This window comes from Arvicola amphibius, chromosome 8 (assembly GCF_903992535.2).
Source record: "Arvicola amphibius chromosome 8, mArvAmp1.2, whole genome shotgun sequence".
NCBI lineage: Eukaryota > Metazoa > Chordata > Mammalia > Rodentia > Cricetidae > Arvicola > Arvicola amphibius.
In genome coordinates, this window is record NC_052054.1 from 105,020,755 (window position 1) to 105,045,173 (window position 24,419).

Sequence of the window (24,419 nt, forward strand, 5' to 3'; positions counted from 1 at the left end):
TCTGCCTGTCTCTGTCTCCTGAGTACTGGGATTAAAGGCATGTGTCACCACCACCTGGCAACCTTCCCTACTTTTTACATGCTAACATAACTCTGCTATATCTAGCTGGCACCATTAAAAGTATAGTTTATGAATTAAAGGACAAAGTTTTGATGCTTCAAAGACTATACCCTCTTCCAGGTGAAAATAAGGGGCTATGGAACAATTGTATCCCTATATTCTAAACAGCTCAAAACACATCTGTGTCAGCAACACAGCTAAAGTCAGATATCCAGAAGATGGTCGAGGTGTCCTGTGTGAAGAAACTGGGGACAAAAAGGACAGACAGTGATGTTACAGTTTTTGAGACAGAAGCTGTAGCAGGGCAAGTGGAGCACCTCTACCCCGAGGCTTGACTATAGAATCAGATCATTCTAGACAGTCTTCAGGTCTGTGGTGGTGAGAGCGGTCTCCACACCTAGGGTTCAGCCATATCTGCTCACTCAGAACAGTCCCCACTCAGTGTGGTGCTGCTCCCAATTGGTCAACCTCTAGCTTGCTCACTTTGGTGCCTGGCCCAGTAGTACTTGAGGTAGAGTGGGTCACCTGAGGATGCCCAGTGAGGTAGGGCTACAAGTCAGTGGGGTGACCTGTGTTTTATACCTCAGCCAGGCTTTGCTGGTTTGGGCTATTTCCTCCTACTTAACTCAGTGGGCACAGTTTGAGTCACTCTGTGAGCTCCCCTCCCAATTGGGTGCCCACCACAAGAAGATGTACCCTCAGAACAGTTAACATATCCCCTTTCCTTCCAAAGAGCCAGGAAACAGCTAAGTGATTTATAGCCATCAATAGCCTTTGTCTGTCATCAAGTATGGCAACTCCTTCAGGCTCTGGAGGCTTCCTGCCCAACCACCAAGAAAAAAGCCTCAGAGAGCAGGGGAGTAGCAGTGAGGACAGATCAGAAACACTTCCCTATGAAGAGCATAGCCAAAAGCTGAATGAGCCAAACATGTTCTGGTCACCTGCCAGGTAGCTGCCACAGGTGAATGCCATAGGCACTTTTCTTCAGGTTCAGACCCAACCTGCAGTCCTGTGGCCTGCTTCCTTGTAGGGCTAACATGTGAGCATCACAGGCCTGGTGCCCGAGGAGGGTGTTTACTGCAGGCACTTGCCACTCTCACTTTCTGAATGTGCCTAGTATCTGGACCAGCATGCTGGTGCAAAGAGGCTGGGACTCACAATCTACTGGACAGCAAAGGTGTGGCTTATTCATTCAAAGGGGGATAGACCAAAAGACCACAGTCTTTTCTAGAACTTCTTGAAGTGTTAAAAAGAAGACTGGCATAACTGGATATCAACATGAAGAATGAAAATAGATCCATGTCTTGAGAGGGAGGGAGGGGAGGTATGGGTGGAGGGGAGGGGAGGGAAGGGGGAGAAGGAGGGGAGGGAAGGGGGAGAAGGAGGGGAGGGAAGGGGGAGGAGGAGGGGAGGAGATGGAAATTTTTAAATATAAAAAAAATAAACCATGAAAAAAAAAAGAAGTGACTATAGGGAGAAAAAAAAATAGAAAATAGATCCATGTCTATCACCATGCACAAAACTTAAGTCCAAATGGATCAAAGATCTCAACATAAAACCAACCACAATGAACCTCATAGAAGAGAAAGTGGGAAGTACACTGGAATGCATTGACACAGGAGACCTTTTCCTAAATATAACCCCAGTAGCACAGACACTGAGAAACAATTAATAAATGGGACTTCCTAAAACTGAGAAGCTTCTGTAAAGCAAAGGACATGCTCAACTAGAAAAAATTGGTAGCCTACAGATTGAGAAAAGATCTTCAATTCCACATCAGACAGAGGACTGATCTCCAAAATATACAAAGAACTCAAGAAACTTGACATAAAAAATTCAATAAAAAATGGGATACAGACCTAAACAGAGAACTCTCAACAAACGAATCTCAAATGACTGAAAGACGCTTAAGGAAACATCCTTAGCCATCAGAGAAATGCAAATCAAAACAACTCTGAGATTCCATCTTACACTTGTCAGAATGGCCAAGATTAAAAACACTGAGGACAGTTATGCTGGAGAGGATGTGGGGTAAGGGGAATGCTTTTCCATTGCTGGTGGGAGTGCAAACTTGTATAGCCACTTTGGAAATCAGTATGGCAATTTCTTAGAAAATTAGGAAACAATCTACCTCAAGACCCAGCAATACCACTGTTGCGTATATACCCAAAGGATGCTCAATCACACCACAAGGACATGTGTTCAACTATGTTCACAGCAGCATTATTTGTAAAAGTCAGAACCTGGAAACAACCTAGATGTCCCTCAACTAAAGAATGCATAAAGAAAATGTGGTTCATTTACACAATGAAGTACTATTCAGCGATAAAAAAATGACACCTTGAAATCTGCAGGCAAATGGATGGACCTAGAAAAAGCCATATTGAGTGAGGTTACCCAAACCCAGAAAGACAAATATAACATGTAATCACTCAAGTGGCTTCTAGGCGATAAAGCAAAAAAACCAACCTACAGTAAACAACCCCAGAAAACCTAGACAACAAAGAGGATCCCAAGAGAGACATACAGGGATCTACATAGGAAGGAGAAAAAGACAAGATCTCTTGGGAGTGTGGGGGGGTCACAGGAGAGGGTAGAAGGTGAAGGGAGAGAGGGAAGGGAAAGAAAAATTTATAGGTCAATAAAAACAATAAAAAAAGGAAAAACGGGGGAGCAAGCTTCCTTGGGTTTGGAAGCTGCTGACTGACCATGTGCTTATAGAGGTTGGCACTGGGGTACAGATGTGTGCCTCCATAGGTGCCAGAGAAGGCTAAGGAAACAACTTGGGTCAGACCAAGAAACTGAAAGAAAATCAGTATAGATTCTGAGACAATAAAAATGTTGATGACCCTTCAATCCCCATCCCATCATGGTAAGAGATTGTTACCATGTGCTTTGTACAAAGCAACTGTAAGGAAATGACTGAGGGCTCCAAGTCACACTGGATCACTGGAGTCCCAAGAGGCCCACAGAAAGGCAAGAACAGCAGTTCATCACAAGCAGGTAAGGAGAAGGAACGGCAGAGTTAAGCAAAGGCAATTTTACTCAAGTCATTTAATGCCACCCTGTGTCAACCAAGAACATACTATACACACACACACACACACACACACACACACACACACACACACGTATATATATGAGACTATATTTATATATTGTCTCTGTGAGAGCTGAGAAATCTTTAGTTGGGAGATTTCTTTGTATATTGAAGTTCTTTCTGTCTTGTGGGAAAATCTCTTGGGTCATCTTTAGGTAGTTATTTAGGCTGCAAAGGGAGGAGTATGGGAAGAAATGAGAAAGTTCTCAGGCCCATGGCAGCACTTCCCAGCAGTCTCTAGGGACTGCTAGGCTTGGGTCTCTGTGCTCTTCATTTCTCTGCTTCAGGGAATGCAGAAAGATTCTTTCTGTGTATCTGCCTAGGACTCATAAACTGCAAACAGGGCAGCTGAGACCGCAAAGTACTGTGGATCCTTCCTGCAGTCTGAGCAGCCTGGTTGAGAAGACAGACTGCAGCTGCTCTGGACACCACCTGGCACCAGACAACAGGAGACAGAATGGCCTAAGAGACCTGAGCCTAGTGGTTAGGGAGGCCATGGAGAGCTACCTGTAGCCCTCTAGCACTGCACACAGGAAGGCATGGAGGATTCCGTTTAGTTTGAAATCTTTGACCACCTGAACCTACATCCTTGGTAATGAGTACCAGGGAAAGGGAGAGGGGGCAGATGTGAGCGCTATAGGGAATTTGTAAGAATAGGCTACTGGAGAAAGAAGCAAAAGGACAAATAAACTAGTGGGGTGGGTTAGCAATTCTTCTAGGATATCTTTATGACCTTGGGGGTTGCATACTCAAGATTCAATCACAGAATCCAGGCACAGTAAATGCCCTGGGCTCTGGAGGTTTACAAATCTCTCTGAATTCCTGTTTACCTATAGAATCACAAGTTTCTGTAGCATGTTCATATGATATATTCATCAGGAATTTCTTTACTATCTTTTGTAATGTTAAGAAGGATCCAGAACTCAACTTTTCTGATGGTTTTCTACTAATTTCTTTGATTGACGTGACTGTCACAGGCTAAGGAGTCACAGATAGTATGAGCTTAAGTACAGTGACATCACACAGGGAAAGAATGTCTATAGAACCATGGAAGGGCTGAGGAATCAGCCATAAAATTAGTCACTAAGAGACATTTCCAGTAAGAAACAGAATAGTTTACTGATGATTCTGTCTGTGGTTATCCCAAATCTGGAGACCCCTGGTCACTGACTCTAGAATCACACTGCCTTAGGCACAGCCTTGGAGCAAAGTGACAACCAATGTCACTTGTCTTGGCTAGAGACCAAGAACCAGAAGTGATGCTAACTGTTAACTTCTACTCCTCCACATGAAGAACTGCAGGAGCATTAGGCTTTGCTCCCGCTCTCTGGTGTGATATGTGCAATAGGTACAACTAACAAAGGAGTCATATCCTGAATAGGCAGAAAACACACCAAGGAGAAAACCAGAAACCAGGCCTGAGCTCTCTCACACCTTGCTGGTACAATGATAGAGGACTAGCAGTTTTATTCCTAGGTCTACCCTCAAAGAGAATATGTGCACCTGTGCCCAAAGGCATATATAAACAGAATTATCTGTAATAACATCAAGGCAGAAACAACTGAAACACTGATTAGATTAATGCAGAGTAGATAATCAGTTCTCTGTTTCTGAGACAAGGATTTATGCAGCTCATGATGGCCTTAAATTCACTATGTAGCCAAGGAAGACCCCGAACTCTGGATATTTGCATCCTAGGTCCCCTGTTACTGAACTGTTTGGAAAGATAAAGTGTGACCTTGTGAGAGTAGGTGTGTTCTTGTTGGAGCAGATGTGTCCCTAGGGATGGACTTTGAAGTTTCAAAAGCCCACATCAGGTCCAGCATCTTTCTTTCTCTCTGCCTACTGCTTATGGATCAAGCTCTCAGCTACTGCTCCTGTGCCATGCCTGCCTGTCATCATGATTCCTGCCATGATGATAATGGACTAACCCTCTGAAACTGTAAGCAAGTCCCCTGCAAATGCTTCCTTTGTAAGAGCTGCCTTGGTCGTGGTGTCTCTTCCTAGCAATAAAACAGCGGCAAAGACAACTGCCTTAAACTATATGCTTAGTGCCTGCAGCTTTCTCTATGTACATCACATGGTTGCAAAGTCATATTTACAAATGAGTTTTCTGTACAAATTCATTTTCTAGTATGCACCACAGAAGAAAACACAGTGGAATACCTGTCATACAGCATACTGGAACACGGACCACTGTGTTTGTGTATATGCACTGATGAGTCTGTGGCAGGTCAGTGGCCAGCACAATCAGCCCATTTTCCTGGCTTTCATGTTTCCTTGCTTTGGACAGTTCTGGCCTGAGAGGGGAGCAGTAGCTGAAGGGCTAAGTACCAGCTTGGTAGCATGAGAAACCTCTGGTAAGAAATTTTAGGGCTTCATGCCTTCAGCCCCATCTTTCCTACTTCCCAGTAAATCTGGGAAAAGGATGCTGACTCAGGCCCACTGATAAACACAGATTACATGTGTACCCTGAAGGTGCTACATGCAATATATGAAGGTACTATAAGCCCTGCTGCAGGAGTGGCTACCCTAGTCTTGCTGACTTCCCTGTCTCAGATCTCCAGGCAACTTGGCGTCTGTTCTCTAGTTGCTCTGGGCCCATGCCTGCTGTGCACCTCATGGAGGAGGCAGTGCCTGCTAGCTCTGCTTCTTAGATACAACTTGACCTGGGGCAGAGAATCCCTCGGATCACGGGTTCCCTTTTCTGTGAACTGAGAACATACATGCTTTCTTTCCTTCTATCATGGAAAACAAATGCAATCAAGCATTGTGTTTTGGTACCCAGCAGTATCCTAGCTGCTGCTGCTGCTGCTGCTGCTGCTATCTCATTCTAGGTAGCAAAAGCAGGAAGAGCCAAGGTTTTCCCTCCGTGTGGTAGGCAGTGGAGAGACATTACGCCAGAGCCAACCTTGGAAACAGGAGTTGTGTTGGCATCCTAGAGGTACCAAACTCCACCTGCTGTGAGGGGTCACAGAAGCCCACACCTGCACTGAGTGGCTGACTCCCACACACATATTCCAGCTGCAGCTGTCCCTATGAGGTCACTTCTGGCACTTCTGGCTGTGCTGCCTCTAGCTCCACAAGCCCTTTCTATCTCTTAATTTCAGCTTCCCTTTTTTCTAACCCGGGACTCCACAAGGAACAAGAAAGTCATTCTTTATTCTGACCTGGCAGCATCTGCTTTTGCGGGAGGCCTGGAGGTGCTCACCCTCTGCCATAAATGGCTCTTAGGTAACACTGTAGTTAGCTTGTGGAACTGGTAACAGTTCCAAGCACAGACAGAAAGTACCATTTCAAAAGTGCTGGGCCCTTTTGGTTTGAAGTTGTCAGGGGCTACTGGGAAGTATTCCATCTGCTTATTCAGGGGGAAGAAAGAGAAGAAGAGCCAAGCAGAGGGAGAAATGAATTAAATATGGACTTGATCCAGAATCCTTTGCTGTCCTCCCCAGGGATGGTACCCAGGTAAAGATGCACTTGGATCCCCTGCCATGAAGCATGAATGATGATGGCCCTAGAAGTGGCTGCTCAGTTCTGACGTTGTCTCTTCCTGCTGCTGCTTCTTGAGTCATGTTCAGCAGTTACCAGATGTGTGCGGAGCCCAGACACAGGACAGGCCCTAAAGAAGGGAAGTCACCTCCAAAGGGCACTAGCCCTGGGGCTTCCAATAGGCTGGCTGAAGTGACTCAAAAGTAAGTATAGCCTGGGAGTCTCTACCCAGCCCCTCCATTGCCTGCTTTCTTCCCAGTGGCCAGACTTGTATAGAGGCCTATGACTGCTTTGCCAGTTTCCTGTCTGCTTTTCCTATTTTATAGGTGGTACATTAAACCTTTCTTGGCCTCTACTTCCTGGCAGATGTGAACCCATCCAGATAGGATTAGAATTATCCCAAAAAACAGGCAGAACAATAGAGGCTGGAATTACATCTGTAATACCAGCATTTAGGAGGCTGAGGGTGGATGATTCTGAGTTTAGGGTCAGCTTGGACTATCTAGTAGAAACTGTCCTAAAAAAAAAGATCCAGGGGACAAGCTCATTTACTATGTCGTAAGCAGTGGACAAAGTGGTATGTGGGCATAGACAGGGTCTGTGGGACAAACATTTGTTCCACTGACTCAAAGAAATATACCAGGGATAACTCGGGAAGAGGGCTTTGTATTACTGGACACCTCTGTAGGGTGCATGTGCACAGGCCTGGGAGGCTGTCTGATGGCTGAAAGGAAGAGAGATTCTGCTCAGGTCTAACAACATGACAAGCAGCTGAAGGCCAAGTATGAGAGCCAGAGGTCTCTTTGGTCTGTCCATTTATAGGAGAATGGAGGTGTGTGGAGGCCTCTCTCCTCAGACATGCCAGGGTTAAATGCCAGTACAGTGCATTGAGGACACGCGGGGTCTCCTAGGGACAAGAGACTGTGTGCCAAAGCAGAGGTTTCAGTATCTGAAGAGGTGCATAAAGGGGCCAGGAAACAAGACTAGTTGCATAGGAATTGATTTGATGGAGTTTTCTTAAAATGCAGAATATGCCACTTTGGAAAAGATGCCAATGATGAGACAGTTTATTCCAGGTAGCCCTGAGAAGCCTGAGCAAATTGATAGTTAAGGGCCCCAAATTGATTTTGTGGATGGAAAGGAGTGAAAAGGGCATAAAATGGCCAAGTTGGAAGAACATATGTATTACTTAGTTCCAGGAGACCCTAACAGAGGGGCCCATAGTATATACCCTGTCTATCCCTGCTATTACCTAAACAACATAAGATGCCTAGTGGTGGTTCTCTTCTATGATCATAGTGGACAGCAGGAAGGGTGCCACAGCGCTGGGACAACATGGGCTTCTGAGGGGCCAGGGCTCTGAGTGCCTTCATTTCCTCACTGTTGCTATTCCATATTTGGACTTAGGCATTCTAGGAATAATAATAAGAAAAGAACACTCACAGGGTAGAGTCCTGCAAGGGTAGGAATCAGGCTCATGGGTTCCTCCATGCTTCATCTCACAGTTCACATGGTGGGAAGAGTCTGCTTTCATCAGAGTGCATCACACATAACTGAAGCCACCAGCACTACAGTCAGCTGTCAGCCTCTTCTCTGAGCACTGCCCTGCTAGCTACACATCTGGATCCAGATCCAGATGCTGGCATTGAGAAAACAAGCAACCATGCTGACAATCCTGCTGGGATGTGGAAAGAAGGAAGCTGTGGGTATCCTGCATTCAAGGATGGAGACACATGGCCATCATGACCACCCAGGAGAGCACCCACTGAAGAGACAAAGAAACCTGAGGCTTAGGTAATTGAGAATAGACCCCAAGGTGGGCTAAAGACAAACAAGTGAGTGTCCGAAAGGTGTACTGAAGCATTTGATAGATATACTTTCTAGGTCATGGCTCCTGTATTTCCTCCACAGATGCTTCCTCTGACAAGCTTTGCAGGGCACCAAGACTGACTTACACACAGCTCCCTAAATGATATTCTTCTGGGGGCTAAGGTCAGATAAGGATGTAGAGTTTGGCTAATTTTTCATATTCAAAGTCAACCTAAGCTGTTGTCAATGTTGAGCATGGTACCTCTAAGACATGAACTTGAAGGAAAGACAGCTAGTATTTCTCTCCTACTAAATAAGAACTCTGCAAATGCCTTTCCAAAGAGTAGAGAGTTGAGCCAAAATTGGGTTTAACAAAACTTTCTGTTGCTACAGCCTGTATGCTGGAGCTGTCACCTACTGACAATCAGCAGGAGCAAGGAATGAAGAGCAGTGTGGAGCAAGGAGAGGGAAGCACAATGGTATGCTACACTGTTTATGGCTTACGTGTCTTACTCCAAATTCTTCTATCTTGTCCATGGCTCCAGAGAATCCCAGATTGACTTTATTGCTCACTTGAGCATAGTAAGAAACCAAGATAGTATTTTGAATACAATGGCTTTTAGATACACTGGAAATGCTTTCTAGACCACTAGCACCATACCAGAAGGAAATGGAGACACTGAGGATGCCCAGCTGACATTTCCTATAATTCATGTGGTGGGAATTGGGGTTATGCAATAGCAACTACAGCATCTGAGTAAAGATAAACACATAGCAGCGACACCTGGAAGGCAATCTGAGTGCAAATGTAGTCCATTAACCTATCTTCTGCTCAGATCTGAGCAGTGAGTTTTTGAGGAAGGCATGCTCTTTACTTCTGGGAGGTAATGGATGGCTCTGTTGGCAGGTGCCTGTTTCTTCAACTACGTAAGATTACATAGTTTGGATAGGTACACAATAATACAGAATACACTGTTCTTAGGTCCAGGCTGGGACTACTCATTATTGAATATGGTTTCCCAGAGTGGTAACAACTGTCTTCTACCTAGCCTTTTCCCAGTGTGAAAGTTAAAGCTGACTGTATGCAAATTACTGGGAGTGATCTGGCAGAGTTCCCTAGGCCCCAGTTTCTGCAGTGCATGATGATAAAAAACACTCTTCAGGTTGTTATGAGGGGTACGTAGGAACGGCACAGGCCAGTCCCCAGAAGTCTAACATAGAGCAGATGTTCAATGTGAGCTGCTATCATCATCATCATCATCATCATCATCACCACCACCACCACCACCACCACCACCACCACCACCACCACCACCACCACACCATCATCGACAAGGCATACTCCCTCTGCCTCACTCACCACCACTGTCCCTGACTCACTAACAACACACTCTCAGGGAATCACGGTCTTTGAGAGAGAGAGAAAAGGTACTTTAAAATTATGCCAGGGCCTACTTTCTAACAGGGCTAGCACCACTTCCCATCTGTGCACACCAGACACCCTCAACTATAAAAGCCATATGATCACCACAGAAACAGTAAGAATGGGGGCACTGACTGCAGAATCACAGCAAAGGACAAAGTCATACTTGAATCTGATAAGCAGGCAGGGATTAGCATGGGGTGGGTGGGTAGGAGGGTGGAGCCTGAAAAGGAAAGCTCACTTTCAAACACACTTCTTACTCATTGCTATTTCTCTCACACATTTTACTTTCATGTATGTGTGTATGATGCATATATGTATATATGATGTGTGGCTCTGTGTGTAAATGTCCATAAGTGTGTACCACAGAGCAAATGTGGAGGTCAGAGGACAACTTCAATGGTGGCTCTCACCTTCTACATTGTTTGACACAGGGGCTCTCTGTACACCAGGCTAGCTAGCAGGTGAGCGTCAAGGACTCTCTTCTCTCTTCCTCCAGTCCCACAATAGGGATAATGAAGTTACAGAATGGTGCTATTGAACTTGGCTTTATGTGGGTTCTAGGAGTTCAAACTCAGGTCCTCGTGCTTTCACAGTAAGTACTTAAAGTCACTGCCTCAGCCCCTAAACAAGTTCTTTTCTATTTATATTTAAAGGCAAATGAAATTTTTGTGGAGAAAATATTTTGTGTGTGTGTCAGACATTTTCTCACACAGTAGTAAAAATTTTGAGACAAAAAGCCTGCTACAGCTACTCAGCATGCTTAGGTGATGCTTCCCATTGAGTGGGTGGCTTACTTGTTGCTGTCTCGGTACTCATAGATATGACATCCTTGAGGCATTCCAGTCTCATGGTCCAGAGTAAAAGCAAGCTTCAACTAAACAAAGAAAGAAAAGAAAAACAAGTAAGTTTTGGCTGAATGAAATGAAGAAATCAAAATCAGTTTCCTCCAGTGAATGTGTTGTGGAGAACTTCAACCTCTTACCCTAGAAGAGTCCACACGTCACAGGAACTCTGCTGTCAACAAAGACTGTCACCAGGAACATCTTATGCAATGGGCATGTAACCAGTATTCATGAATCGGAAGTCTCTCATAGGAGTGGACAACAATTAAACCTCTATACTAAGGAATGTCCAGGTATATGGAGAAGTTTAAATTGAAGACAATTCTTAAAACCTTTGTGGGGTGGGGGCAAATGCGACTTATGTTTCTGGGAAAGCTGATCTAGACAAAACAGAGCTATGGGAAGGAGGGGTGACTAGACCACAGGTGAGGGGAGTAAAGAGTTGTCCTGGGCAGAAGACACAGCATGTGTATAGGTCCTGGAGCAGGAGCTGAAGAAACTGAAGGAGGTCTAGTGAAGCTCGGTCCAATAGATATAAGGACCACAGTGGGTGTTGACATGGTTGTGGGGAAGCCAGGCAAAATATGCAGGACATTCTTGGCTATACTGGAAACTTTGACCTTTGTCCTAACATCAAAGGAAGGTTCCTGATCTGCTCTAAGAAAGGGGTGAATGATGTCACCTCAGTTCTGTTTGGGAAAACCCTTCTGACTGGCTACTGTGCTGTCTGCAGGAAGAGGAGAGAAATGGGAGCCCACACAGGGGCTGTTACTGAGGTTGAGGGAATAGGAGTGGGGACTGGAGGCTGGGTAGGTGAGATGGAGAGAAATGGACTCTGAGATCTAAATGGCAGTAAGTTTTAAAAATAGAACCAACAGGATGTGCTGATGGGTACGGTGACAGAAAGGAGGTTTTGCTCTGAACAACCAGGTAGGTAAGTATTACACTGCTGAGAGGGAAGGAAGGTCAAAGGTTGGTTAGGGACATGTTGTCTTGGAGACCCCATTACTGAAGATGAAGAAAGGAACAGGAATCCGGTTTCTTTCAGGATGCTGGCAAGGAGATCTCAGGTGAATACAGAACTTCACAGAGCTCAGGCAGCGTTGCTACCTGCCTTGCTGTAGCTCAGGGCTCAGGCAGCTTTAGCATTTCCAAATGTGCAGCCAGTAACTATCTTTACAAATTCCCTAGGCTTTTAAATCACTAGGGAAAATGTAACTACATTGACTTGTGTTAGGGGATACATTGTTATGATTTTTCCTGTAGGTTGTTAGCACAGCTAATGATCTGCACCATTAGACACTGGACAATTTCTTTCTCCCTCAGAGCAAAACATGCTCTTGGGAATGGTTTGTCCTCTTACTGACCCAGATGAACATTCAAACCAGAAACAAATTCTTCTTCACCACCACAAAGCCAGGAACTCCACTGGAGTCAAAGGCATGCTTTTCCTACAGAGTATACCTTGGCTCTAACTAGGCCTCTATTTCAGTTAAATTAAAAAAAAAAAAAGAATTTAGTTCAGCTACTATGGAGGCACCTAAAAAAAAAAGACAAAGAAAAGAAAAGAAAAAGAAAACACACTCCCCTGTGGTCCAGTTCTACCACCCTGGCTACATGCCTAGAGGAGTCAAGGCCGATACAGCAGACACCTGTGCATGCACCTGCACTGCTGCAGTCTCCTCAGCACATCCTCAGAACCAGCCCAGATGCCCACCAAGAGACGAGTGGATAAAGAAAATGTGCACAAACCATGCTGTGGAGTTTTATTCAGCAATAAAAAGAGTGAGGGCTGGGAAGATTCCCCAGTGGCTAAAGCACTCTTTGTTTAAGTGTGAGGAATGGAGCTGGATCCCTATAATTCTAATCCTGGGAAGTCAGAGATGAGGATCTCCACGGCAAGCTGGCTTGAAAGACTAACCATATCAGGGAGCACTGGGTTTGATGCCTCAAAAAACCAAGTGGAAAAGCAACGAATATTGTTCCCAAACCTCCACATGTATGTGCACCCATCCACACATAAATCCACATGTGTACATGTGTATATGAAAAATAGAAAAATAGCTACAACAAAAAGAATGAAAACTTGTCATTTGAGGGAAATGGATTTTAAATGAAGTAAACCAGACCTAGAGAGACAACATATTTTGTCTCATACGTGAAATCTAAATTGAAAAAGACACGAGAGCAGAAGTGCTTCTACTGAGGAAGGGCTAGGGGAGTGGGGACAAGACACAGTGATGGCTGATGAATATGATCAAAGTACATTATATATGTGTATAAAAATGTCAAAATGAACCCATTATTTTGTATAATTAATACAAACTAAAAAACGAGGAAATATTAAAAATAGATAGGTATAGTTGTACTTGCCTTTAATTCTAGCACTTGGGATGCTGAGGCAAAAGGACCAAAGTTCAAGGCTATCCTGAGCTACCTACTGAGATTCTGTATCAAAAAGAATTTCCTCCCCAAAAGCAAAATAACCCACTGTGCAGCAAATCAGTGATAAGAATACACTAATCACAGCCGTAACCTTCTGCCCTCTTGTCTTCACTTACCGTTGTCTAGCTGAGGCACTGTGTTGGTTTTGTCCATTAAAAAGCAAAAACGAAAACAAACAAACAAAAAAACAACCTACACTCTATCTTTTGCCTCAGTATTTTAAGCAATGGATTTGTGGCTTAGAAATTTGATCAGAAATGTAGGGGAAAGGATTCGTTGTGAAGCTGTTTGCCTCAGTATTACTACTGCATTGATTCTAATAGGACCATCAATAGTGGCAGGGGTGGGGACGGGCTCCACTGCAGTCCGTGTGGGAGAGGACGACCATATTTATGATGGCGCATGAAGAATTCTTATCAACCTGGGAAATTGGGGACGTGTGGCTAAAGCAGGAGGCACATTTGACTGCACAGCATGGAAACTGCAAAGACTGTGTCAAGGGGTCGAGAGAAAGAAATGAAAAGAGCACAATAGGAGGTGCCCTGGGATTCTCCACTTTATCTGTTTTGTCCAGGTTCTTCATGACAAGGTAGTACTACTTTGATTTTGAGCAAAGACTAGCATGCTTCTAATCTTGTTTTATGTCTTTCCCCTCTGTTATCATGAAAGGGGGAGCTATTAGGCTGCTTTAGGGAGGTAAAGGGGCTAAGCTGATCAGGGCAGCTGCATGAAGGGGCATCAGGAAGGAAACCACAGCAGGGGTCAGAGAAGACACCTGGCCATCAGGTAGAGATGGGCTGATATGAGTGGAGGCTGAAGGAGAAAGGCTTTGAGAAAGGCCATCATGACAGATTAAAGAGATAAGGCCTGGATCTCAGGCAGGGTTGTGAGGATGGGGGGCATCCAGAGACAGCTAAGAGCAAGACACATCAAACCATGTGATGGGACTCCTAGCCCCAAAGGTGAAAAAAGGAGAAATTGACACTGTGGTCCTCAGTCATGAAACACTGGTAAATGTGATCTCAGGAGAAGCTCCAAGGTCAGGAAACTACAGAAACAGCAATTTAGAGTGGTGGTGGGGGAGGGGACAGAGGGTTACTCAGTTATTGAACAGGGTACTTATATTTATCAAATGCATCCCCAGTGAAGGCTTTCCCTTATCCTGATGACAACCACTTGAATTAGCTTCTTTTTAATAGATGAGGAACTTGGGGCTGAGAAAGATTAAGAATTAGCTAGGTTCAGTGATCAATGCCTATAGTCTTAACACTCAGGATTCTGAGTCAGGAGGGTCACAGTTTTAAGAACAGCTCGGGCTACATATTGAGATCTTGTTGAGGGAGGGGTGTGTGGCTATGGTGATTGCTCAGTTGAGAGGGTTAAGGAGATAGAATAATTGAACAGAGTTTGATTCCTAAAACCCATGCTTTAAAAAGCAAGGTATAATGTGCATCTGTGAGCATATCTGTACTGGTGTGGGAAGGCAGAGACAAGCAGACCCTGGGATTCGACAGCCAGCTCTTCCAGGATCATCTGTGAGCATGTCTGTAATAGACTTGGGAGGTGGAGACAAGCAGATCCTGGGATTCGACAGCCAGCCTGTGTAGCTTACTTGAATCCCAGGATAGTGAGAAACAAAAAATAAACAGCACCTGAGGACAAACCCCTGAGACTGTCCTTTGGATTCCACATACAAGCAGATCTGCATGTACACACACGCACACACACACACACATGCAAATACACATGTGCACACACACATACACTCACACAAACAAAACATTAAGTAATCTGTCCACAGCACAATAGGACCAGAGTTTAAACAAACCCATGCTCTTCTCTTGACTTGTTGCCAGTATCACGGAACTTTGCTGGTCTGGATATGAAGGGGGAAAGGAGGTGTCACAGACACTGTTAAAGATTCTCTGCCTCAGACAAAAGGGCAGATGGTGTGGCTATTCCCACAAACAACGAGGGATGGCAGGCTTAGGAGAAGAGTTTGGGTCCCATTTGGAGTTGCTGATTTATTTGTTGTTGGTGGGGATGGTGAGAAGGCTGCTAGAGATGCAGTCCTGAGATTTCCAGGTGGTAGAATATCTGTAGGTGTCATCTTGTAAGATGACAACTTACTGCAGTGGATGAGACTGTCTTAAGAGTGTGGAAAAATAAGGATCTTAGTGGAGTCCTGAGAAACACCTCTGTGGAAGAGCTGGGAGCAGAGACTGAGAAGGGTGGTTGTGGGTCTTTATTTATGTCTTAAAGAAGTTAAGGGGAAAAATGTCTTAAGGAAGGAAAAGTTAAGCCAGTTTGTTACACTTGTGTATCCCAAACAGGGACCCCACTGGATCTGCGGGAAGTGGTAAGGGACAGACTGAAAAGTGAGAAGGCAAGGAAACGGGGTTGAGAGTGGCACTGTGAACAGCTGCAGGGAAGAGGCAAGAGGCAATGCAGTGGGACAGGACAATGAGGAACTTAGGGAGTGTGTCTGAGAGTGACAACCTTTGTAAGAAGGTGTGACTACAGCAGGAGAGGAGACACACAGAGATGGAAGTAAAGACTGGTTGTTTCTGAGATCACCAGGGCCTAGAATCCAGTGCACAATGGAAGACCCCTTCTCTACTGCAAGACAGAAAGACTGAGCAGGGATGAAGACAGATCTGTAGACCAGGCAAGGAGGACTTGGAACATTTTACTATGGTTTCTATTTTGTGCCAAATTATCTGCAAGGAATGGAGAGTTTGGTGAGAGGATCAAAAGTTTGAGGAAAGGATGAAGGTGAAGCTTCTTCGTTGGAGGACAATAGTAAAAGCTGGGCGGGGTCAAGCATGAGGACTGCTGGGGAGCACGTAGACGCTGGAATTAGTAAACAACCCTCTGCAACCTTGGCAGTAGTGTGAAGAAAGCCAATTTGGTTCAAAGCTACATATTTCCAGAAAGGTTTGAAGGATGAATAATGGGCAAGGGAGGGCGATATGATATAGCAACAGATGGACGTAAATAGATCAGGGAACTTGAGTGCCAACAGACAGGAAAGGAAAATGAAGCCCAACTGAAAAAAAAAGGGAGTCTGAGTGACAGATGTTATGTATGAAACTAATATTTAATAAGTTTACCTGTTCTAATCATCTTTCATGTGATTATTAGATTGCCACATGACCCTATGTTTGAGAGATTTGGTAAATATTAGACCCATATTGGCCAGTAAACAGCAGAACTGAGGTCTATACTACATTGCAAAGCACTAGGATGTACTGGCCTCCTAGGTGTTTGTGAACTCTAGAGAGGTGGGAGACCAAGAGCTGTGGTTGGACAGCAGACTGTGTTAGAGATGGACAAGTAATGAAAATATTAAAAGAAAAGCCAAAAGTGGAGAGGTAGGGATGGGGCAGGGTGGGGCACTGCTCTATGAAGATTTGAAACTCACCCAGAACAGTGACAATCTGTTTCTCAGAGAAGCCAAACCAATAGGTATGCCTACAGGTGTGTAGGTGCCTACAGGTGCAAGGTTCAATAGGAATGGATGAATACACTAATCCTTGCAGCAGACACAGAGGCAGTACTGGTAGGCATTTCCTAATGAGATGCCCATCCAGGGATTCTATAGGAAAGCAAATCCAATCTCTAGAGGCAGGCTAGACCTGACATGCTAAGGCAGGCCCATAGTCCTTTCAGTTGCTGATCAGACATCAATATCAATAGTGTCTTGTTCTAGGAACAGGCTCAAGAAGGGATATGTGACCTAGTTGAGGTCCACAGTTAGGAGAGGGTGTCCACTGAGCATAAAGGTCAGTGCAGCTGCACCAGTGCCTCCTAGCCAGAGAGCAAGCAAAGGAATGCCCAAAGAAAGCAGGGAAGAACTGCAGCAAAGGAGATCCAGGCAGAGACACTCAACAAAAAACAGCTCTACTGAAACTAGGGGCCCAAATCCCCAGGGAAGCAAGAAAATGTTCCTATCTTGACAATACCCTGAAGAGGAACAGTGTTTCCTGATGCCTCCCACAGCAAGCTTAGCCAGGGCATAAAGTGCTGTCATCTCTACCAGCCTGGGGCCCTGCAGGGACTGACTCGGCAGGAAGTCAGCCTGCAAGAATGGCAGCCACTCCTGAAGCAGCTGTTACATGGAACAGAAGCACTAACTGCTGGTCAGTCCTCCTGCAGGGAATGGGGCTTCTTTGGTGGACACTTTCTAGCTAACAACATCCCTGGTACTTAGTGAAGGGGAAAGAGGTGGAATGAAGGGCTCCAGGCATTCACAAGGCTGCTCTCTAGGCCTCTGCCACAGGAATAAGGCTTTGAAAGGGGCCTTGTACCTGCCATACTGACAAAAGCCAAGCAAGTCTTCTTTGTGTAGAAAATGGAAGAGCTGCTGAGTGTGGTGGTGCACACCTTTAATCCCAGCACTCAGGAGGCAGAGGCAGGCGGATCTCTGTGAATTTGAGGCCAGCCTGGTCAACATGATGAGTTCTAGGGCTCTCATGGAGAGACCTTGCCTCAAAGAGAAAGGGTGGGAGGATGGGGAGAGAGAAAAAGAGAAAATGAAAGAGCCTTTTACTTCTAGAAACAGGCTGAGACTACAAGGGGAGCAGGCTTTGGGCAGCAGAACACAAACTTGTGATAGGATCCTCTACTGTCCTGGTTCTGTGATGGGGTGGGCAAGTCATCTGGCCATAGGACCAAGGCTAAGTTAAAGTCTAGAACCCTTGGGTGAGGAAGAAAACCTTTCCACAGACTTTGGGAAGGTGAGGTGTTGGTGGAGGATTCTCATTGGCTAATAAACAAACTGCCTTGGCATTTTGATAGGGCAAGATTTAGATAGGTGGAGTAGACAGAACAGGAAGAAGGAAGTGAGGTAGATGGCTCAGTCAGATGCCACGCCTCTCCTAAGTTAGTAGACTTCCATGCCTCTCCTCAGGGAGAGAGATGCGATGAAGCCAGCCACCAGGTAAGACGTGCTGAATCTTTCCCGGTAAGACACCATTCGTGGTGCTACACAGATTATTAGATATGGGTTAATCAAGATGTGAGTAAGAGGCTGAAAATAATGGGCCGGGCAGTATTTAAAAGAATACAGGGGAGGCAGAGGCAGGCGGATCTCTGAGTTCGAGGCCAGCCTGGTCTACAAGAGCTAGTTCCAGGACAGGCTCTAAAAAAAAAGCTGCAGAGAAACCCTGTCTCGAAAAACCAAAAAAAGAAAAAAAAAAAAAAAAAGAATACAGTTTCCGTGTAATTATTTTGGGGCATAAGCTAGCCAGTGGCTGAGAGCCGGGCAGGATGAAAAACAGGCCTGCAGCTTGTCACTACAAGATGTCAGTCTTGTTGGGGTTGTTGAGCCTCTTGGGCTCTAAGTGGAGTGGCAAGGGAGACCAGCAGCGCACTATTCCAGTTGGTGGCTACAGGGGAGCCACAAGACTAGTTAGCTGGCTGAGGAAATAAGCGGCTTCCTTTAGGGTCTTAGATTTCCTGTCTTGTTGGGCCCTGAAGGTACTTGCAGCCCTGGCAAAATAGAGTGGATGGTCTGAGCAGATGATTTGGAAGAGCAATCATTGTTCCCTCACAGTGATGTAAAGACAGAGGTCAGGGGTAAAAGTTGAACAGTAGTTTTCTGGCTAGGACTGCTCTGGTTCAGCCCACCTTAGGTTCTCCTGGAGGCTGAGCTTGCTTCAGTTTGCTAGCTGTTAGGACTCAAGTTCAAGCTCAGGTCAGAGAGCAGTCTGGGAAGCCTCTCAGCGTCCCATGGTCATGCTCCTCCACAGTTTCTGGGTCTTGCGGGGTATCTAACTGCTCCTTAAGTGGAAGGTAGCCAATCCAACACAGGGACATTTAGAGAATGTCATTTATGGCACACTTGAAAGGAACAGAAAAGTCCCTCCCACCTGAAGCTTAGGTTTTTAAATTGAAAAATCTTATTAGGAGGGAATCTTCACATTCTTTGAAGTGATTTTAGTTTTCCTTCGTTAGTCTTCATTGTTTGGTTTGGATTTCCTAAGCATTATTTCTTTTTTCCATCTCCTCTTTGCTTTCTTTTATAAGACAAAGATGCTGTGGGCTTTGCTTTAACTTGGTTAACAGTGATTCTATGGCAATGTATTAAATTTCTTTCTCCTAAGTCCACTGAAGTCTTTTTGGACTTGAAGAGCTTTTTAAGAAAGAACTTGCTCATTCAGCAGGATTTTCCTCCCTGCTCCAAGCTCTGGTTCTGACCTGGAAAAAATAAGAGTAAGAAAGAGCAAGAGAATCCTGCAGTCCTGACGCTCAACTTCACAAACCACAAAAAAGGACCTCGCTCCAGTAACGTAATCATGAAGAGTTCTGGCACCTTGGTCTTTCAAGAAAAATACATCCATCTGCTGGCACAGGAATCCTCAAACTAAACCCTGTTCAGCATGGAGTTCCCAATTCATTAGTGTTGGAAAGTCTATAGTGAGGCTGGCCGCTCCCACTGGATGACGCCTCCCTGCAGTGCAGTCTGTAAACCCCACAGCTGTGTTTTCACTTAAGGCCGCTTCTCCTGACTCCACTGTGTCTTGTTCCAGAAGCTTGTTCTATTCTTGTTAAGACTAAAACCGACAAGACAAGGATTCTTCGATGTTGAGGTTTGACTTGCTCAAAAGAAGCCATGTCTATCTTAGAGCTAAGGTAAAGCTTCCCCAGGGAGGACTGCTCTTTCCGTAGGAATCATCCAACAAAATTGCCATGGCAGTGGTTGTCCTGTCCATCTAGAGAGTTGCCATCTCTTCTAAGGATCACTTCTTTCTCCACAGTAAGACCAAGCAGTAGGGCTCTGCTTTACCACTGTCCCCATCAATAGTGAGACCTACGCAGAAAGACTGTTTTCCTTCCTCACCTCCTCTTTAGCAGATTAACAGTTCTGGGTCCCAGTAGTTTCCAGTCAACCTCCACCTAGTCACTGGGCCCCATGTTTGCCTCTCCAGTTCTCAACCAGGTGACAGAGTAAATACAAGGTCTGATGAGCAAGTCTGTATATGCAATATGCAGCCAGAGGAGGAGGCTGTAGCCACTTGACCACCCTACTCAAAATGAGCAATTATTGGAAAGGACTATTTCCTCTTGTAGCTAGGATCTCAGATCAGCCATTGTTTGGGTACTAATGCTGCCAGAGCTACTCCCATAGGTAGGTGCCAATGTTGACTCTGGAGGTGGTACATGGTTCCTCTGAATGCATGGGAAAGATACTATACAAGTATACATAGATGTTCCTGTTCTGTATCTACCTAGCTACTTCAAACCTTGTACTCTTGCATTGCATATTACAGATCCTATTAGATCCTCTACTTTAAAATAGCTGCTACAAAAAAAATTAAGTGTGTTTTCTATGTATTTATTTATTTCTAGGCAGGACCTCAGGTAGCATCAGGATAGCCTTAAACTGACCATACAGCTGTGGTTGGTCTATTTTGCACTTCTGATCCTTCTGTGTCCACAACCTGAGTGCCAGATTATAGGCATGAATCATGCTCAGTCTATGTGGAACAGAGGAATGAGGCCAGCATTGGTGCACTTTTACACTTGGTGCACAAGCATTCTTCCACCTGAGCCATATCCACAGTGATGCTCCAGGAAAGCTAATGAGTCCCAGATAGCATGGTCTTCCTTGAAGATGTTTTAGTCATATTCCTCCATTCTCACTCCCCCAAGACATAGTCTATAAAATCTTTTTCTATTGCTGCAAGGGTATTTAAAGTCCCTAATATCAAGCCTCTTGTGAGAAACTGCTTTTAGTACTAGGAAAGGCATCTTTCAACTTTCAGTGAAGTTTGATGTTTTAAAAAATTTACCTTATTACTGTCTCCCTCAACTACCTGCAGTAGGGTTGCTTCTGTCTTTGGGATACTGCAATAAAGAATCTGACACCTCCTCTGTGGACATAGACACTGGGGAGCCTGCATCCTTCTGCCTTCTTTCCTTGCTTCTCACTTCATGTCTTCCTAATGTGCTCACTTCATTGCTTACTTTCTTTGTTGTGAGTTGTCATATTCCTTTTGGGAACAAAGGAGGGTATACATAAGATAAAGCAAAGTTCTTTAAAATACAAGCCAAATACACATAGAGCTATGAGACCCAGCAGGCTCAAGGAGAACTGAACTAAACAATGGCCATGATGGCAGGCAGGCACTCAGTTTGTGGAAGAAGGAAACGGGACATTCTCACAGTCTTCAGAGCCAGTGATCAGGCTGGCTTTCTTCTTGAAAAAACAGGAGAGAACAGAATGATCTTCCAGGGAATTGGCCTCAGTTTCCAGGGACTTGAGGAGTCAGGAGTTATGTAAGCCAAGCTGAGAGCCAGCAGCTTTGGCCTGCCTGTTCTTTGCCTGAGTCTGGGTAGAGGTGGGCTCTGGGGCCTTAGATGTTTCACCTATATTACAGAGCTCAGTTCCTCTGTGGCTGTCCTGAGGTTTGTTTCCTGAAGGAATGTGGAATCTTTTTTAGGTCTACTGGAGAAAAGTGTCTATAATCAGTCCTGTTACATCTGTTGGGAGAGAAGCTTGGTGCTTCTAGAAGAATCAGTATGCATCCCTTGAGATGTTCTAATGAAGGGCAAGTGGCAGTGAAGCTGTTTATGCCTAAGGCTGTCTTATGGAAGTAAGAATGAGCAGTTGTCAGGGTTTATGACTTGATCCTAGGCTAATTGACTTCTCCCCTCCTAGAGGGCCAAGAACCTACACAGCATATTCAAAATGACAATATTGCCATCTTTGGCCCCTTTGGGTCTTGGGCAATCCATCTGCACCCCCTCTATTGCCTGCTCCTTACTCCAGTAGGTTTGGTGCACCTCCCAGCATGAGAGCCACTCTACTACCACTCAGCCATACAGTGCCCACGGATCTTACAACTGGTTACTAGATTGCTCAGAACCATCCAGGATATTTAGGAGGTGGAGGGTACCTGAAGTTGCTCTTCCTATCCAAGGTCATGAGCTGCATTTGTGCCTATTTCCTTATAGAACAACATTATCTAAGAGATATTATCCTACCTGTGATAAAAACCAGGGAACACATGGGTGTTTGGAAACTTACAGTCATTATAGGTACTTTATAGATTAGATGAAATGCAAACATTATACAAAACATAAGATGTTCAGGGAGGGTAGCAGCAAGGGCCAGGATCCAGTAAGGTATAAAAACATGCTACTCTCCTTGCTAACTTGCTAATCTTGCCTTTTAAGAAACTGAATATAACAGGCTAGTACATGAGGATCCTGCTGCCAGGCCTGATGACCTTAGTTTGATCCCAGGGACACACATATTAGAAGGAGAGAACTGACTTCCATAAATTGCTGTTTAATTTACATGTGTGCTACAGCATGTGTATACCCATTCATACATATACATGCACATAAAATAAATAAGGATGAAATAAAAAGAAACTATATATACTAATGAATGTTAACAAAAGTAAGTTCACAATCCTCTCAAGGGCCACTCTTCTCAGCAGAAACGTGATCCCTCTAACTCCATACTATAGAATGTAGTCTCTGTGGGACTCCAAGCAGAATTCAACCATGCCTAACTTTCTATTAGAGATTTGATCCTTCCCCCAGTCTTTTTGTTTGTAGCATTCCAAAGGCCTCACACTTCTGCTCTATCTTCCTTGTCATGCCTAGGCCTTACAACCTGAGAAGGCTATTTAGAATAGAAGACAAGTTTATGGCTTCTTCAGGTTGGCCAGCTTTGAATCCCAGCCTTACTTCCTAATAGTTAAGAGATCTTATGTTTCTTTACCTCTTTTGTAACTCATTTTATGACTCTAAAGAATTGTAGCAAATAACGACAGCTCTCAATTTAGAGGTAGTTGTGCAAATTAAATGAAGAAAACTGTAGTGATGTTTTGTATTTTAATGAATAAAACTTGCCTGAAGATCAGAATGGAAAACAGTCACACTAGTCAGCCATACAGACCAGGCAGTAGTGGCACACACCTTTAATCCCACCAGCCACACTAGCTAGCCATGAGGCTGGGTGGTGGTCATGCACACTTTTAATCCCAGCACTAGAGAGGAATATAAGGCAGGATGAGGTGGGAACTTGTTCCCTTTCAGTCTGAAGATTTCATAGAGGTAAGAGCTCTCTAGTGGCTTGACTGCTTTGCTTTTCTGATCTTCAGGTTGATCCCCAGTATCTGTCTCTGGGTTTTTTATTATTAATGTTACAATTGGCACCAAAGGTTTGGGGTATGAATGAAAAAGCAATTTGCCTGTGGCTTTTTAGCCACCAGCACAGGCCAGAGCTGCATGTGTGCCCCCCCCCCAACTAGAGCTGCACTTGGGGCTCCAGCCCCACCCAGCTAAGTTTTCTCTTTTTTTCCCCCAAGCCTCTGAGCTAGTTTAGGATTTTCCTGTTGTAGCCTTTCTGAAACAGTCTCCAGTTGCTACCCAATCCTCAGAAGCACCTGGGCTCCAAACACTACAGGACTCACCCACTCTAGACTGCCTTGTTCTGCCTTCAGGCAGCTCCCATTCTCCCCTGCCCCACCCCGCCACGTGTTCTTTTTCATAACAATCCCCTGTGCATTTTTCAGACAACCCTCCCCCCCCCCCCCCCCGCCTCTGTATCTCTCCACCATAGGTTGTGGGCTGTCCCTGAACCCCCTTCTTAAGGGGCTGCCAAACTAGGTAGCTGCCTTGAAATCCAGTCAGGCTTTTACTGTTCTACAAAGCAGCAATCAGCCTCACATCTTCATCAACATTATTGGTAGATTTGATAAAACAATTGGGAATTCTTAAAGGGAGGAATTATTTAAAAGAGAGAATGTTTTCCCAATTAAAAAATAGGAAAAACCATTACAAAGGAGGGATTTGAGTCTCTGTATGATAATATGCTAGGCAGTTTGAAAATAGAATGATTAAATGAGAGGATATCTAATTTAGATGGGATTTATGTAATATCAATTGTAAACATTATCAGTTTTATCATTTTTGTCTTATCACTGAAAAATTGGTTAATCTGAGTGCTAAGATACAGCTCTTAGAAAAACCTAATAAAACAGATCACAGAGATATTCAAATCCAGACAGGGGAATTTAATGGAGAACCAATTTTAGCGTTGCATTATGAGAATAGAGAGGAACAACCTAAGGGTTTCAAACAAACAATCGTAATATATCCAATAATCTTACAGGAATTGCCAAATGGCAGAGGCTCTGTTACAACTAACTAGACTCCTGTGCCAATGGTATATTTAAGGAGATTCAAGGAAGCAATAGTCTCATATGGCATGCATTTACCTTTTGTT

The 24,419-nt window shown here is 44.6% G+C and overlaps 1 protein-coding gene across 6 annotated transcripts in view; it reads right to left on the minus strand.

The window, feature by feature from the left end:
• The window catches only part of Dis3l2 (DIS3 like 3'-5' exoribonuclease 2), a 363,987-nt gene that overhangs the window by 20,082 nt on the left and 319,486 nt on the right, over window positions 1–24,419 (minus strand). For all 6 annotated transcript variants that reach the window (XM_038339065.2, XM_038339064.1, XM_038339061.2 and 3 more), the window contains one exon: window positions 10,679–10,758. In XM_038339065.2, coding sequence (XP_038194993.1) covers window positions 10,679–10,758 — 80 coding nt within the window. The remainder of the gene's footprint in view (window positions 1–10,678; window positions 10,759–24,419) is intronic.